This window comes from Mustela lutreola, chromosome 9 (genome assembly GCF_030435805.1).
Source record: "Mustela lutreola isolate mMusLut2 chromosome 9, mMusLut2.pri, whole genome shotgun sequence".
Classification (NCBI taxonomy): domain Eukaryota; kingdom Metazoa; phylum Chordata; class Mammalia; order Carnivora; family Mustelidae; genus Mustela; species Mustela lutreola.
The window spans coordinates 41416498-41434564 of NC_081298.1; the positions used below are offsets into that span (position 1 = coordinate 41416498).

Here is an 18067-nt window from a genome sequence, read left to right on the forward strand (position 1 = left end):
TAATCAGCAAGGCTTTCCGTCAGGGAAATAAGCATGTTTCTCTGCCTAAGAAAAAGACTTTAGAAAGGGGCCAAAGCAAAAGAGATGAGCAAGCCCAACCTTGGCGGAAGTAAAAAAATCAAAATCATTATTAAAGAAGGAGCATTACCAAACACAGAAGGAACCCTGAGCCGTTCTTTCAAAGAAAGCAAATCTTGTCTTGACATTTACAGAGATAACAGAGCAGATGGTACTTAAACTGTGGCCATCATCTATTTTGGTTTTTAAAACACTGATGAACAACCAAACTCAGGACAAATACAGGGCACTTTCTAAGACCACTTTCCCTCTTGTTCTTTATAGTATGAGGAAGCAAAAAAGACAAGGGTTAGGGAAAGGCACAACAAAAGCCAATGCGTGTGAACGGGGAAAGGACCAAGGTCAGATTCAAACAGACCAGAACTGGGCAGTACAAAGGAGTCACGAGCCCAGAACTCATGATAGCATTCTTCCTCCTTAACTGTGACCTCTGTTGACCTCTTCCTCCTTAACTGTGCACCCTCTGGACCTCAGTTTCCTTGTCTGTAAATTGGAAAGAAAATACTAATCCTATGCTACCCTCATGAGGCCACTGAACAGCACGAATTAATACGTATGACATTTACAACCACAGCATGCACATGGTTACCGGACACTTGAAATGTGGCTGATGCAGTGGGAATACAGAACTTCTCATTTTTATTTAATTTGTTCATTTAAATTTTAAAACTATACCCAGTTGATTTACTAGAAGACTTTTAAATGTGTTTGGGACAGAGTTAATATGAGAATCTGCTTTTCAACTATAAATTTTATAAAATCGAAACACCAATCAAGTGTATCTTAGACAAATTTTGCATCTGTGTTGAGATATACTATAAATGTGAAATTCACACATGTCAAGGACTCATTAAAAAAAAGCATAAAATACTTCGGTAATAATTTTTATATTGATTACATGTCAAAGTGGGGTTTTTTTTTACATAATAGCTTAAATACAATGTAGGGTTAAAATTAATTTCAGCTATATCTTCTTTTTTTTTTAACATTGCTATTAGAAAATTTTAAATCCCTCCTATGCGGCTGGTGTTACATTTCTATTAAACATTGCTGACTTAGAATAACGCCTAACACACAGTCAAGTAAGCGTGCAGTAAATATTATCTACTATTCTTCTTCTTAATATTAAATTGCTGGATGCAAAGCAATTTGGGGGTAGCACAGTAAGGCTCCAAATACAATTGAAACAGGTCTGGACCTCAGAATCTAGCAAAGGAGAACCAGACAGTCCATAACAGCTTTATAGTGCACAAATTATTAAATATCTAGCTGTGAAAAAAGAAGACTTAGAGGGAAAAAAATACAGAATATATTAAAAACCTTCAAAATTATCTTTATACAAATCTATAGAAATCAGAAGAGATTTGTGTTAATCACCCAATTAAACTAGATCCAGATGAAAACAGAAAAAAAAAAAAATCACATTAGGAACCCACGCCAAGTGAAGGCAAACATCTGCTGCTTGTGGATGAATGGTTTTGCTCCTGCTGCGTCCAGAGCTGATCCACTGGGGCGGTGGTCTTGCTGGCTCCCTTGGCCTTGCCCAGGCTGAGAGCCAGCTGTGCAAGGAATGGGATATTTGGATCAAGGACTCTCAGTTCTTAAAGACTGGGCAGACATACACCAAAGAAAGGCAGGCTGGGGTCAAACTCCTACCAAAATGAGAGCCAGAAAAAAGGGGGCCCAGTGAAAGCATGCACCCGACAAAACAAGTTCAAGAACATGCACAGAAACACTATTCATCATAACCAAAAGACAGGAGATCATAGCCCAAACAAAGATCACCGACAGGAGAATGGGTAAAATGGGTGTGGCAGAGTGGCATAATGAAGAGGAAACCACTGCTACACACAGCATGGGTCAACCTTACAGCAACAACATGCTGCCCAAAAGAAGCCAAAACAGGAAGAGAATATAATACATGACTCCACTTGTCTGAAGATTGAGAACAGACAAATGTCACCTACATGACAGGTGTCGAAACAGGAGCTACCTCAGTGAGAGGGAGACGAAATATCAGACTGGGCAGGAGTAAGAGGGAGCCTCTGGGGACTAGGAAGCATTCTCTACCTTGATCTGGGTGTGGGCTGCAGGCGTGGACACACACAGCAAAATGCATGAGCTGCCCACTTCAGGTGGGCACAGTATATGCTGAACCTCCATTAAAAAAGGAAATACCCACAGTTTTTTCCCAAAGGTCCTGTGAATAAATCATTCTATTTAACAACACCAACGAATCATCTATTGAGTTGAAATTTCTTTCCAAACGGCATCACCCAAAGGCTCCAAATGCTTGCGTGAGTGCCCAGTGTGGGGACCACAGGACACTGCTGCAGCCGTGTGTGCAACGCCTCTCCAGGGGCCTGTGCCTGTGCAAGAACCACGTCAAGATGTGCTTTAAAGGATGATCTTCCATGTGCTTTAGCGCTAGGAGGCCCTCCTCTCCTGAGGAGGCACGGGGCACCTGTTCAAAGTGGAGATCTGGGGGTGTCACCTCCCACAGTTTCCCTTGTCTGAGTCTGAAGAACCCCCAAGATGAACTTTGAAAAAGGTCCACAAGTGGTGTCAGGTGGAAACCACTTGCGCATGGAAAATCAACTTCTGTTACATGCGGAGTAACTGACATTTAAGTGGTTTTGGATGAGACACCGGACTTTGCAACTTAAAGAAGTGTCGCAGCAAGTTCTGCTCTAGATTTCAGTCCAATCTGCTAAGAAAGCCACTGTAGTTTTTACTTTAATGGCAAGGACAAGAAAAGCTTACATAAAACACATTAATACGGAGGAGCGTACTGGATCCAGAGGCAAATGACCCCCTTCAGCGGCCCGTGTTGTTACGTTCTTTCAAGGGGGAATCACAACTACTGGAAACTAACTCCTCTCATCTAGGAGACCTAGACCACTTGCTCAGGAAAGCTGTATGTAGCTGGCAAAGCTGGTGCTAGAGAGTAGTACATGAGATTTTAGAAACGTATAGCCATCTCCCCTCCCTTGCAAGTAACAGAACAACCTGGTAATAAATATCTACATGCCACCTAGGTCCATATTTCTTGCTCAGTAGATGCCCACTTGCTAATTATACTGTCTTACAAATTCCTGCTTTTTTTTTTTTTTTAAGGATTTTATTTAACAGAGAGAAAGAGCACAAGCAGAGGGAGGGAGGACAAGCAGGGTGGGGGGAAGAGAAGCAGACTCCCTGCTGAGCAGAGAGCCCAATGTGGGACTTGATCCCAGGACCCTGTGACCTGAGCCAAAGGCTGGCACTTGACAAACCGAGCCACTCAGGAACCCCCAAATACGTACTTCTTAAAACCAACACTTTTGCTTTAAAAAAAAAAAAAAATCACTCTGCTGTCTGGAGTTAAGAGAAACTGCTGTCATCTTTAAATAATGCAAAGCGAAAAATCAAGCAGGATGCTAAGCAAAAGTAATCTCTTAAAACCTGCTGCTGTATTACAGATGGAGGGCAATGCCAGCTCCCTGCTCATAGTAACTGTTGCTAGGTAGACTGGGCTGGGAAACATGAAGCCAAAGGGGTCAACTGGAAATTAAGCTAAATTCAACACTACATATGAAAAGCTGGAGAGGAGAACACACCCACATTGAGGGCTCATTTTAAATAAAGTAATCAATCTAAAGAACAGGAAAATGCGTTTGAATACAGGGAATGCGTTGTGTACCATCATTCTATTCTAACACCAGAAAAGAGCAGTTTCTCTCATATGAAATCTTCACACCACCGTACAGATACTCAACTGGCCCTTTCACATAATTTTCCAGCTGAATATAGGACTTCTGAGTCATAAAGGAAGTATTCAAAAACATTTTCCCTTGAGAAAAAAAAAAGTTTCAGCTACTTTGCATCTCATTTCCACTGAAGGTATCTTACACCCCAGTACATGACACCCCAGGCTTCACCAAGACTCACCCACTCCACCCACTGCACAATGCAGAGCAGCTGTGTCTCAACTTCACCCCAGCTCCCAAGGTAGGCCCTGGTTCATCTCAACCAATTCCCTTATCAAAGTGATTGATCTGGCTTGACAAGCCAAGGCCAGTCCGCACAGGGTATTTCCCTGGCCCCAACAGTTGGTTTAAAAATGTACCATTCAGGGCAAAGCTCAAAATTCTGTTGGGGACTCTCAAACCCAGAACCCTCAAATTTAGATGGTGTGGCAGGTGGATATAAAGCTGTAAATGCTACTATTGCTTTGCCATTCCAAGACCAGAATGTGTGAGGATGAAATCATTACAACAAAAAGGCAAAACCAAGAACAATCTCAGAGAACCAGAGCCAGTGCCTTGATCAAACCATGCCTAAATCACACGCTACCTCCAGACCATTACTCTTCTGTGAGTTAATAAACCCTTTTACCATTTAAGCAAGTTTGGAACTGGATTTCCTACTACTTGAAATAAACAAACATAAAATGCTACACTATAAAATGTCTTAGAAGTAATGCCACATTGTAACCGCATAAAACGATACACTTCTGAAAGCTTCTGTAGAGGTTAATTTTTTTTTTCTGCCCAGTTGGGAGGACATCTGTTACTGGTACTTTTACATATAAGAGGATGGATTCCCAGAAAACCAAACAAATAAAAAATGGTTAACATTACTGTAATGCTTACATTGCTAACTATGTGCTGGACAGCACTGTAAACATCCCATAAGTGTTCATTTGTCACCTTATGTGACAGGTATGATTATTGGCAGCAGTTACAGTGAGGTTCTGGGAATCAGAGAGGTCAACATGACCCAGGTCAGAAGAGTGCACAGGCAAAACTCTCTCGGTGAGGCAGGCTGCGAGTCATCTCCTCACTCCACACCCACCCCCTCCCCTCCCCACCACACACTCCTCTCCAAACCCACAATGGCTAGAACTCATCCAAGATGAGTTAGATGTGCTCCTGGGTGACATGAACAATAAATTGATCTGTACCATGACATGGTTGCTTTTTAAGACCCCTGCCAACAAAACCAAGTTCCTACAGTTCAGCACACCCAGGTGTGCTGGTGCACATAAAGCACACTTTCATATGACCAGGCAATCTTTTCCTCCCTGACCGTGGCAATAAATATGCAGTAAAAGCCCGTCAGCGCACATGCCTCACTGCCAAAGATCAGAAGGAAAATCCCCTATGTATTCAAAATAATTTATCGCATGGTTCCAACATTTAACAGGGTGCATTTGACTTATTTCTGAGCCTTTTGCTCCAGAAACGTTATTCAAAAGTAAGAACCAACATATACTTGTATTGCCTTTATTTATGGGCAGTTCCTTCAAGATGAAAACAGCCATGGAAAATATGGTAGCCTTAGCATTAGTAACAGCATGGGAGCTGGTTTTGGGAACTGTTCGCTTAGCCTCTGACCCTGCCAAGTTCTTCAGTCAACCTCCAGTGCTGTAGTGTTGACAGTGGTCCCCCCCATTAATTATCGAGTCCCAATTTCAGAGAACAATGAACTGTATTACTCTGCCCTTAGTCTTAACAAACAGTTGCAAGAGCAGAACTTTAGAAAAGGCAGAAAACACAGTCTGATGGAAATTAACACCCAGAGTCTACCTTCCACGAGAGGCTGACAAATTAACAACTTCATACCAAGTCAAGTGCAATCACATCTTTTTCCTCCTGCTTCAGATCAAGAAAGAACCAAGGAGATGGTACACGTGAATGCACTAAAAAAGATAAAGGGCTCTGCACATGGGGCTTTTGTAGGTGACTTTTGTTCAAACACGAAGTCATCCGCATTAGTCTGCAGATTAGAGTGGGGGAGACATACAAGTTCTTACCATGCTCTCTCAATTCATCTTTATTGCAACCCCTATCCCAAATCCTCTACAGAAACACAGGAATACATGCTCACACATACACTCTGTTGCAAATCACTGTCACTGGATGGTAAGGCAAGGGGACAAGGAATGAGAACAGAGAAAAAAGATGCTTGTGGTCACATTTTTCTGCAAAAATGGAAAGAATCACCACTCACCCTGAAGTCATGTCGTTGGGTAATTCCCTCACACTTAACTCTGATTTTAGCCACATGAGTAGCTTTGGCCAAGGAGACATTATCAAATAAAGTACAAGTGAGGTTTGAAAAATGCTTCGATACTGGGTCTCAGCTTCTCAAGAGACCACCATATCAATGAGCCCAAGGATGAGAGAAACGAGGCCAGATCATGCGCGGGTGACACCGAGCCAACCACCAGCCATGGGAGTGAAGCCATTCTCGACCATCCTGGGAATCCGATGAGCCAACCTATGTCACGAAATCATGAAAAATATTAAGTCTATTAAAACCACTAGGTTTTAGGAAGATTGTTATGCAGCAAAAGTCCTCCAACTTGTTCTGAAACATTCTCAGAAATGGGAGAACACAGTTGACCAAGTTCAACCATTATTCACAGAACACTTCCTAGTTATAAAACACTAGTTATAAAGCACTAAAATTTATGAGAGATACAAAAATGAACAAACATGTTTCCTGACCTCAGGAGTTTTATAACCTAACAATAGGAACAATGAGCCTACATTGATGAACTCATTCATAACAACATCTCTAGTGACATATCCCCAGGTGTGGCCATTCTAGCCTTTCATTTATTCAGCATTGAAACCTGTTCAGCAGCAAAAGAAACAGAAACTAAATCCTCACGGAGTTTACATCCAAATGGATATCAATGTTACAAATGCTTTCTAGGTGAGTGGCTCAGTTGTAAGCGCCCAAATCTGGATTTCAGCTCAGGTCATGATCTCAGGGTTGTAAGATCAAGTCCTGCCTTGGGCTCATGTGCTGAGTGTGGAGCCTGCTTAAGATTCCCTCCCTTCTCCCTCTACCTTGTCCTCCATACATGCTCTCTCTCTTCCCCTTTAAAAAAAAAAAAAAAAACAAAGCTTTCTATTCTTCTGGGGCTTTTCAAAGCACTATAAATATAGACAGATATATTAATACATTTAGCATAAGTTATCTTTTTAAGTAAACTTAAAATACTAAAACTGAAAAGTAAGACATGTAGTTTATATAATCTGAAGCCTCAAACATCGCACATCAGAGGAAGGGACTATATTGTTTTGTCAACAATCTATTTTCTTAAGGACGGTATTTATTTGAGTGAGAGAGAGGGAGAGAGAAAATCAGAAGCAGACCACACTGAGCACAAGGCCTGATGTGGGGCTCCATCCCACAATTGTGAGACAACGACCTGTGCCAAAACCAAGAGTCAGACACCTGACTGAGCTATCCAGGTGTCCCCAAAAATCTATTTTTAAAAGGAGAAGAGAGGTTATGTGAGCTTACCAAAGAATGCACGACTGGGGGAAAAAGTCTTCTAGCACTAGGATATAATCATCTCCAGGAGGGCAAAGATTTTTTTTTTTTTTTTTTGTTGGTTCATTGGCTATACCCAATGTCTAGAACTATGCCTAATACAGAAAATGTTCTCAATAAACATATGTTTACTGAATGAGGGAGGGAGAGAGGAGAGGTCAAGAATGGATGGATGGATAAATGGGTGGTGGATAAAGGATGGAAGAGAGAAAATGAGTCAAGCTGGCTAAGCCATTACAGGGAGGGTATTCTTAAATTCATAGTAACACTTAGAAATTCTTTATCGACGCAGGCAGTAATCCTAATTTATTAGGATATTGGTATGTCCAAACAAAAAATGCTCTCTACCTCTCATCCCATCTTTACCAAAAAGCTTTCAAAAGTTTGAAAATAAAGTTTTTAAAACTTACAAAAACGAAACTCACACGGCAGTTACTGAGATCATAAAGGCATGACCCGCCATGGACAGCAACAATAAGCAGGGGCTCAGCTGGACCGACTTTCTTCTCACATGAAAACCAAAGGGGAAAGAGCACTGACTTCCAAAACTCCCAGTGCAGCCAGTCTCTGCTTGGATGAACACTTGGAAACTCGATGTAGTATCTTCACATAGCCAAATGAGCCCTAGAGATAATGCTCTGTATTTTTAGATGCTATTATAAGCTAGAAACAATATGTGAGACTGTGTGAGGTCAGAATTAAATGCCCAAACAGTTGCTAAAAAGGAAGGTGACCCGTGATTGACAGAGATTCCCCCTCCTTAATCCAAAATCTGGGCAAAATCAATGTCCATAAACAAAATTCTATCCTAAAGCTGCCCAAGGTTCATTTCTTGTACCAAGAAGAGGTCAAGATTAACTACATCTAAAGGAGACAAAGGCCGCAAAGCATCACCTCTCCCATAATTTGTTTGTAGGTTTTCTAGAAACCAGAAGATTCGGTGCCCTGGGCGGTGGGAATCCAAAGGCCTGCCTTGATCTGCTGAGCAACAGCCCCAGTTATTAGTGCTGCTTCCAAACGCATTATTCTCCCCAACACACGTCTGCTCTGCGAAATGGAAAACCACAGACAGCCTGGGAAAAAAAAAATCTTTTATGGGTTGCCATAATCTTCCAGAGACAAAAGTTCAGTTGACTGATTCTATCATAAAACAGAGATCAGCTGGTTTAAAGTAAGCATATCCATGAAATTCAAGCTCAGAAAACCTTATGCCAAGAATGGATTCCAATTTCACTTTACTCCATTTCTTATTAGTCAAAACATTCTGAAAAAGCAAAACCTTTTCTCCCATCAAAGTGTTACCCAGTTCTGTCATGCGCCTGTCGTGGCCTGCCTCTTCTCTTCCCCAGAGATGAAATATTAAGACACCAGTACGATTTAAACTTCAATCATCTGCATTAGGATCCCACCATCACATAGACTCAAGTATGCTCCATCCCCCACATTCAGTAACATTGCTTACTGTGTGTGTGCAAGAAAAAAAGAAAAAAAAAAACAAAAACTCCACTTAATTAATGTCTGAAAACAACAACAACCACCTTCATTCGACTTCTACACCAGCTCACTTTTCAAGGGCAAGTCTCTCCAGTTGCAGCCTCTGCGTCTGGGCAGCCTGCTTCCTCCCCGACCCTCCCGGGTGCCAAGTCACAGTCAGATGTCCTGTGCAGGGCAATGAAAACACAAAAGCAAGTCAGACCCCGAGTCATCAAAGGGTGTGTTTTCAGAAAGGAGGAGACCCAATTTATTACAAAATGGGAAGAGTAGCCAGCGCTGGCGGGAGTCAAACAGAGAGCGCTCTCAGGCTGCAGGCAGCGCTTTGCGGTTGGGCTCTGGACAGCCCGTGCCCAAAGTCAGTGCTCCCTTCTGCCACACCATCTGTCAGGCACTCGAGAGCTTTATGCTGCGGTCCAAACTGACTGTGATTTATCTTGAAGCACAGAATTCAAGGAGTTATCTGGAAGTCATCAGATAACATATCTTCAAGCATTTTTTTTTTTTTATTCGTTGATGAAATGCAAGAACAGAGAAATCAAACCACGTACTGAGCAGACAAACTAAAGAGGTATGTAAAGGGTAGGGTGGGGGAGGGGAGGAAAGTAGGAATGGACAAAGCATTTGGGGGCTCGTTACTTGGAAAAATTCATCAGCAGTAAAACATATGGGATTTATAAAAAGCCAAGCCAAAAGGCACACGGGAGGGGTATCAAGTAGTCACTTTATAAACCACTTCAAACACTGAGTAGTTGGCACGATATCGAAGCTATGCAAACGGGGAAGCAATACCGTGGCCTTGGGAGCGCACTGATCCCACGGCTTCTAGTTGCTGGATTTATCACAACATTAAGTTCCAAGACCCAAGAGAGTTATCACCGTTTAATACAAATTCAGCCAGGATGAAAAACATATTGGGCAGCATTCTAAGAGACTAGAAAGAGAGAGGAGGAAGAGATGAAGAGTCCAGATGGAGTCTCTGGGGCTGGCACAGCATGGCAAGAGACTGGGATGTGGCACTCTGGTAGCAGACCAGGTCAAACCATGAAAGAGAAGCTACTTCAAGGCTTACATCCCAGGGGCTTTAAACAGGGAACTGGCTGAAAGAGGAGCTTGATAGCCAGGAGGGATGGTGAGGCTACCCTCAAACTGACGCCAGCAGGAACAGGCATCACTCGTGAGCAGGAGGGACACAGGGGTGAGGCCTGTGTCACCAGGCAGGACGGCACCCAAGGGGTCATGTGGATGCCACAAGAAGCTGGAGAGCGAGAGGTCTGCTCTCTTGCTCCAATCTCCCGGGGACTCCCACAGGAGCCCATCGGACCCCGGGAGTCCATCCCTCATGACCCAGGGCAGAGCTGGAGAAGGGGAAGAAGAGTTCTGAGAGCAAAGAAACCAAGCCTGTTCCCCCCTTTCCTTAAACACTATGGTGCAGACCCAGGAATCCTGGATTCTGACAGAGCGCCTCTGAGGGGAAGCCTGCGAGCCTGCAGCTCACAGGTGACAGTGATGCTGCTGGTCCAGGAGTCACACTTCAAAAGGCAGATATCTAACTGATCCAGATGAAGGACAGGACCATAATCTAAATCAATGCAGCCACAGCACATTCCTTCCAAAGACTAAAAAAAAAAAAAAAAACACACACACACACTCACAAACAAGCCTTTCAAAGAAGATTGAGGAACATACGATGGAAGGTAGAGGTAGGAACAAGACCACTGCGTGTACAACACCCCATTTTATTTCTCCCACCGCTCCATCAGCTGTGTATGCTTCCAGGTCATGAGGGGCTGAACGTTCCCCCTAAAATTCAGCTGTTGAAGTCCTACTCCCCAGTACCTCAGAATGTAACTGTATTAGGAGACAGGACCTTTAAAGGGGTAATTTCACTAAAATGAAGCAGTTAGGCTACAATCTGCCCAATGTCCTTATAAAAAGAGGCGATTAGCACACAGGGGGTGGGTGACCAGCGGTGCAAGCACACTGAGAAAAGGCCACGTGAGGACACAGAAGGGCACCAACCACAGGCCAAAGAGAGAAGCCTCGGGAGAAACCAACCCTGCCAACACTGTGATCTCAGACTTCTAGTATCCAGAACTGAGAAAATGAATTTCTGCTGTGTAAGCACCCCAGTCTGTGAGGTTTTGTCTGACAACCACAGCAAATTAATATAAAGGTCTTGGTTTTTGTTTCTTGATACTACTTTAACGCAGTTAAGTTTTTGCTGCACGCCTGCTCTATAGAGAAGCTGAGTTCCAGAAGCTAGCTCACGGGATGATAAAGAGACAATCCTTGCCCAGACCCTGCTCCTGTTCAGAGAGAGAAGGCAACCAACCTCAGATTGTGATGGTTGCTGTGACAGAGGTAAAACCAAATGCTATAAAGGCGCAAGAACAAAATCATTCCAGTTGGGAAGAGGGAGAAGTCTGACTAGAGCGAGCGCTTCCACATGGATTCTGACAGGCCTGGAAAGGGGAAGGAATCATCTGGAATGGTGAAGCATCACAGACAAAGGCCAAGAAACACTCAGAGACCCATCACACAGGTATGCACTGGGACCAGCAGGAATTCTGGCAGGGCGGGTGGGATGCCAGGGGTCCTAGAGCAGGCAGAACTGACCAAGTAAACAGGGAACTGAGGAGACCACTGCCTCTGAGAGTCTGGACTTTAATTTCCAGAAAATGAAGATTAATGAAAATAAGGAAGGCAGGTTAAGGGGCAAGAAAGTAGATATACAGAGTACATCACGGAGGATAATAAAACTCTCATTACCTAACTGCCCAAGAACAGCCTCCTTAAGATTAACATACTTTGTACCTTCATTAGCCACTTTCAAAAATAACTCCGAGGACTGTATTATGCTGTGGTCTATTAACTTGGATCTAAGGAAGATGTTGCCGTCCACCCTGATTTCTAAGCTAGGAACCAGGGTATGTGACAGTTGCGGGTTAAGTGTCATGACTCAGTGAGTCAGAAAGGGAACAGAAGCCCGAGATCCAAGTCCCACAGATCAAAGCCTAAGGCTGTCACTGTCACCATGGTGCCCCCAGCCTGGCTGCAAACAGCCATCATCCCTTCTCAGAGCACCAGTCTGGCCCGCTGCCTTCCACTCTCCCTCCACCCCCACAGAGGGCCTTGGATCACTCATCCAGAGCAAAGGAAGCCAAAGACCAAATTAAAAGGGAACAAAGTTACTCTTACTCCTTGGCTTGTGAGCAATCCAGGAGCTCAGGATTTAGTGGTTTTAAAGGAAATGAAGGGATTTCCATGTGTAATTCTGCCATTAAGGGACCTCTGCCTTCCACGCTGAGACCCCTACCCCTGCATGAGAGGGGGCTCCCATTTACTCCTGAAGCAACTCCACATAATGAATGCTGATAGACTAATCCTGGGCCTCATAACTGAAGGAAGAGATACAAGCATACGGCACAGATGGCTCAATACTGACAAAGGAGATCATTCTGACGACTGAAAAGATGGGTTATGCTCCTCTCCTTGGTCCTCTCTTGAAACAATACCCACGTGTCTCCTTTGAAATGACTCACCGATACACACGGACAAGAAAAAGCAGCAAGGCAGACACTCGTGGCACTAACAAACACCAATCCGCCTGTGCCGCTCTCCCTTCCATCCCCTGAATATTTTAACTCTCTTCATTTTTCTCCCCAAAAGTCTCTCCTTGGGTGTTCAGCACTGGGGGCCTGAAAAGGCCAATAACTGGCAAACAGGAAGAGTCCACAACTGGGTCCTGACAATGAACATACTCCTGGGAATTTATTGGTTCACTGGGCTGGTCTCTACAAAATGTGCAAATTCTCTAGAAGACCAAGTTCCCAGAATTTGAAGGCTCACCTTTTAAAATGGGCGTGTGTAAATTAAACCACTGATCTCAAAGCAGGTTGTACAATTACACCGCTGGCATCACTTTATTGCGAATGAAGTGTACTTCTTTCCCTCTTGATTTTTCAATTCAGCCAAGTGACCTGCTTTGGCCAACATGATGCTAGCAGGCACGGTGCAAACAGAAACGTGAAATGTGCTTGTACAACTAGGCCTGCCTGCCTGTACCTTAGCCAAGACCATGAGAAGAGTATGCCCTGGACAACAGCTGGTCCAAGAGGCTGAGAAACATGTGGAGCAGACCCCAAACCCACCCACAGCCTGGACCCAAGCCCAGCCAACCCCCAGCCAACCTGCACACGCATGAGAGAAAATGCTGTTTTAAGTCACTGGGCTGGAGTGAGTTCCATACAGCATTACTGGAGAAAGCTGACTGAGGGACAGTCTGACAACAGAAACATGGGAAGGGATTTCATAAACCACACAGATACAAACTCATCAGGTAACAAGCCCCTTTCCTCATCCATTTCCAAAGCATGTTTTCAAATACAGCATTTGAGTAGCTGCCTTTCTTTTTTTAACGTCAGGCTTCAGGCACTGTCTTCCAATAAGACAGCTCTTAAAATATCAAACGTGAGCAGAAAACCACTACAGATTTAAAACACAAATACCAGCAGAGAAATCCAAAACGGGCTTATAAGAGCAAGAGATGGAAAAATGTGAAATATCATCAGCCTTCCTCGTAATCTTTAACACCTAGCACACCTCACAATTCCACTCTTCTCATCTGAAAAGTTATAAAACTATAAAAATAAATAGATTTATGAATAATGGAATTGGAATGGCAGGACGACTTAACTTCAGGGCCCAGGATCACCACAGGAGGAAAAAAAAGTAACAAAGGAGCGGAGGGGTCCATTGTGGGGGCTCTCAGGCTGGATTCCTCCACGCAGCTGCCATAGAACCCCTTCTCCAGGGACCAGGGCTGCACACAGCAGAAGGGAGAGGCTCGAGTCTTCACGGCACTGCTGCGCTGCTGCCTGTGTGGACTGGCACACACGCAGTGATTTTCAGAGCTAACCATTTGGTTTCTCTCTTCCTCAAATGGAACAGATTTCCTTCTTCTCTTTTACCAAATTTACTGAGCAAAGTGTACACTGTGCCATGAAACGTCAAACAACGTGGGCTTCACAGTCAGGGGTGGTGGCACTGCTTCTGAGAGCTGATGCCGCTGCAGGGGAAAAGTACCCACGTTTTGTGAGAGACCAAAAAATGCCCCCCCCCCGCTGATTGGCTTTGACTCACGTCTCTGGTGGTCTTTTAAGGTGGGGGTAATACTCTATTGGCATTTCACTTGTGGTGGGGCGTAATTCCCACACCTGACTACCCTGAAATGTGAGCGAGGTCCTGGCTCCGTTTTCCACACAAAAATCTCTTGACACAGGAAATAACAAGGAAGTACCTCAAAATAATATGACACTATCATCAGAACCAGGAGGGGAGAAAAGAAAGAGTGGACTGGGAAACCCTCACTCAGGGCCGTGCTTTCTGTTCCCGGAAGTGTCAGCTCTCAGACACCACAACCCACCCACGCGGAGCAGCACAGCACAACCTCCCACCTCACCAGAAAGTCTTTTCAAGCCCCGGAGCAGGCCAGGCCACCTAAATGGCACATGGAGAACTGAACACAGTCCACTGCTGACCCCTCTCTCAGAGTTGTCAGACACAGAACTAACTCGCCCCCGCTTTTACACTGGGTTTAACAAAGGCAGGAAGGATGCCCATGAAAATTAAGGATGCCCTTGAATATTAAGGTGAGTTTAGTATGTGCTGAGTTAAAAATCGAAAAACTTGTCTTCAAAATCAAACCAGAAACCCAATCCCCAAAAGTCACTGATCTTACCTTAAGCAAAGCACATAATAGCCATATTTGAGAGAGAAAGAAAAAACGTTTTACCTATTTGAGCCAAGAGAGTAAGATTAAGGCACCATATTACAGTCCTTACTTTCAAAATATTTTGGGTTTCATTCCACTTATTTGTCCATTCCTTGGTCAATTCTTGAACCTAAAGGAAAAACAGACATGTGTGACTATTCCATAAGAAACTTACTGTGATTTTCTTCTAGAAAGTTTCCAAACTCTTAGAACTTATCGAAGGATGTACCATATATTTTTTTAATTAGATAGCAATTTCAATCTGTGAAAGAACTATAACCAAAGATAAATCAAACAAGCTAATCTCGTCCTACACCTACATTAAGGCAAAGAAAAGAACAGGAAAAAAAATTTTGTCAAGTTGCCTAGAGTTTTACAACACTCTTTTTCCTGGTATACTTAAATAAAAGCTGCTTCCTTGGATATTAACTGAAGATGACAAGTTTAAGGATGACAATGTCCCATTAAATCAGTTACTTTTTTCCTGATTATACTTTAGGGTCTAAAAAATAGTGATTTATGTTTCTTTCTAATTAGATGTGGTGATTAAATCACCCTAGGTGCTGCTGTTTTCTTTAAGAGATAATCTGCTTTTTTAGCTAATTAATAGGGTTTATAAATCTCATTCTATCTTTAAAAAAAAAAAAAAAAAGCTTTTTAATTAACTCTTTTAGCAAAAGCAAAAATCTTTTGATAAAAATCAGCTTCTTCCCAGTCTGCTATAACTCAGGGGAGAAAGCCTCCACAATTTTTGAACACAGCACAGTTGGAAATTACTTCTAAAATTTAATGAAAATATTCTGCTGGTTCCATAAAACTTTTTAAATGGTCCAGTACGTGATTCTAGTAACCCAGTGATACAGTACCTGACTGAGAGGTAGAAAAAACAGAATGTGTCCCATAAAAAGGAATATCCCTGAAGCTAAAACAGAGTAACTGGTGGGCTGGGGGTGGAGGGGGGGGGGATATGACATGATTAGACAGAAGACACTCTGTCCTTTGAAAGCCTTTCTCCTAATTTAACACCTCTGCCGCTTCTGCACTCTTGTCCCACCTGAACTTACTGCTCTTCCCACTGAGGAGTTGGCTTACTTAACCAGGCCAAAGTGCCTTCCTAATACTCTTGCCGCACACTCTCTTCCGAGGGAAGCTCCTGCCCACAGGCCACTAGAAAGGGCATTCATGTCAGAAACCTCCCTGACAGAAAGCCTTTGTGACTGACAGGAGGCGAAGAAACCGGAGCAATGGTTTACCCGAGAGCAAAACCAAAACATACCTAACCCACCTATATCCCATCGTTCAGGGGCCATTCACTTTACTCCACTCACCCCCCACCCAGGGCTGGACTAAGTTAAAATCATTATCTCCTCATTTTTACTAGTAAGCACAGTGAAAATCCATCATCTTTTTGGTTAAAAATAAATTAATACAACACACAGGACCAACCCTCTCTAGCTTTGGTTTTTGCGTGTTTTTACTGGTCTGCGAAGACTGTCTTCGCTGCCTGGGGCTGCACGCATGCTCCGGTCTCTCATCTCCTGCGTGGTCTCTCATCCCCTGCGCGACGCCAACCTCAGTCTCTAAAGATAACATTAAAGCCACGTGGCTATCAGGGTTTGTTTGGGAGAAGCTTTCAGAGAGGGAATAGTTTTATGCCTTCTTTCCCTAGAGGAGAAGAAAAGATTAGTGTATGGAATTTACCAATTTATGATAATAATCAGTTAACAGATTCTCACTGGCAATTTATCTAAGAAACACAGCATTCAACAGTAAATGCTTCTGCATTTCACCAGCGAGTATGTACTCCCTGAAGAAACAACAGGCCTATCAACCCTTTTCAAATTCAATCAAATAATCCTAGCTTTAAACAAATTGTTAAGTATGCCTTGAGTTGATTTTACTATTAAATTTAAAGCAAATAATCTTCATTTATAAAACAGACAGAGGTGGGATACCACCTCTAACAAATGATCAGCTGATAAGATTTATGGCCAAGCAGATAGCAAACAATTGTAAAAGGTCAGCAAAAAACTAGATTAAAAGTAACAAATTGTTATGAACAAGATAGGTAGTCATTTCTGTCACAGCATGTGTAACACATTTAAATTAAAATGTTTATTGGTTTCTATTAACTTGCTAGGTACTCCTGAAAACGATTATTAAGAAACAATTTAAGACTATATCAGGACATTTCAAAGCACTCAAAATTAGAATTTGAGTACTAAAATATAAAATTTCATGAGAAAAACAGGAATTAAGAAACTAATGTTTTTACTAATGCTATTATCAGCAAATTCATCAGCATAATTATCTAGGGAAATGTCAACAAGATCCTAACTACAACCCAATTTATATTTTCAATATTGTGTAGTCTTGAAGAGCTTACCAAAAGAATCCAATTTTCCTTCTCAATCTATTTTAACCATTCAGCACAGTGAACAAATTACAATCTCCAAAAATGTTCTCAATGCCTGTTTTTCTTTCCATGGAGGTTTTTTTTAAAAAAAACAAAAACAGAAACAAAAATAGGATAGAACCAGGTCAGCCATGAAACGTCAGGGACCACAGCATCTCCAGAGCTGCCCTCTCTGCCAGTCACTCCCTGCCAGTCGCTCTTCCTGCTTCAGCTCTCACTAGCTTGAGGGGAAGTAAGCATCTATCAGGACCATTCAGAGATTCTCCAAGGGCCGCACTTCCCACCAGAAACAAAGTAAAAGAATGATTTTAAAAAAAAAAAAAAAAAGACCCTAAACAGTGGTCCTGCTTCAGGTATGGTGAAGCTGAATGCTGGTGCCTCATGAATGCTGAACATGGCCTCCCTCGCCCTAGTCACTCCCCACACCCCCACCCGCATCTGCTCTGAAGGATCCAGAAGCCTTGCGGCTTCATCAGCACCGCCTGCAAGTGAATTTCAATTGCAGTTGACTATCTGTACAAAACATTTATTAAGTCACAGAGAATGTGATAAGATATATAAAAAGTCAACTATAGTGTTCTTTATATTTTTTTTAATATTTTGCTTATTTGAGAGAGAGAGCACACAAGGGGCAGGGAGGGGCAGAGGGAGAAGCAGACTCTGCTGAGCACGGAGCTGGCAGGGGTCCGGCTCGATCCCAGGTCGCTGAGATCTCACAACCTGAGCTGAAGTCAGACATTTAACTGACTGAGCCACCCGCTTCTTTAAAAGTGGCATGTGGCAGAGAAAAGGTTAAGTGAAATCAAGAAGGAAAATGAGTTTTGGACAGCAAGTACCAAAAAGCACACTTAAAATAATAGCAAAAGTCAGGATTTAAGAAAACAACTTGAGGTATCACTTACTCTTGCTTCATTCTGCTGAAGTTTTTCCTCCATACTTAAGGCTGTGGGGGAGTCTAAGAGGGCAATCTACAATTT

General features: G+C 43.0%; 1 protein-coding gene across 4 annotated transcripts in view; it reads right to left on the reverse strand.

Moving 5' to 3' along the window:
- The window catches only part of KIF16B (kinesin family member 16B), a 279324-nt gene that overhangs the window by 198144 nt on the left and 63113 nt on the right, over positions 1-18067 (reverse strand). For all 4 annotated transcript variants that reach the window (XM_059134083.1, XM_059134082.1, XM_059134084.1 and 1 more), the window contains exons 11-12: positions 17993-18058; positions 14745-14804 (exon numbers count right to left, since the gene is read on the reverse strand). In XM_059134083.1, coding sequence (XP_058990066.1) covers positions 14745-14804; positions 17993-18058 — 126 coding nt within the window. The remainder of the gene's footprint in view (positions 1-14744; positions 14805-17992; positions 18059-18067) is intronic.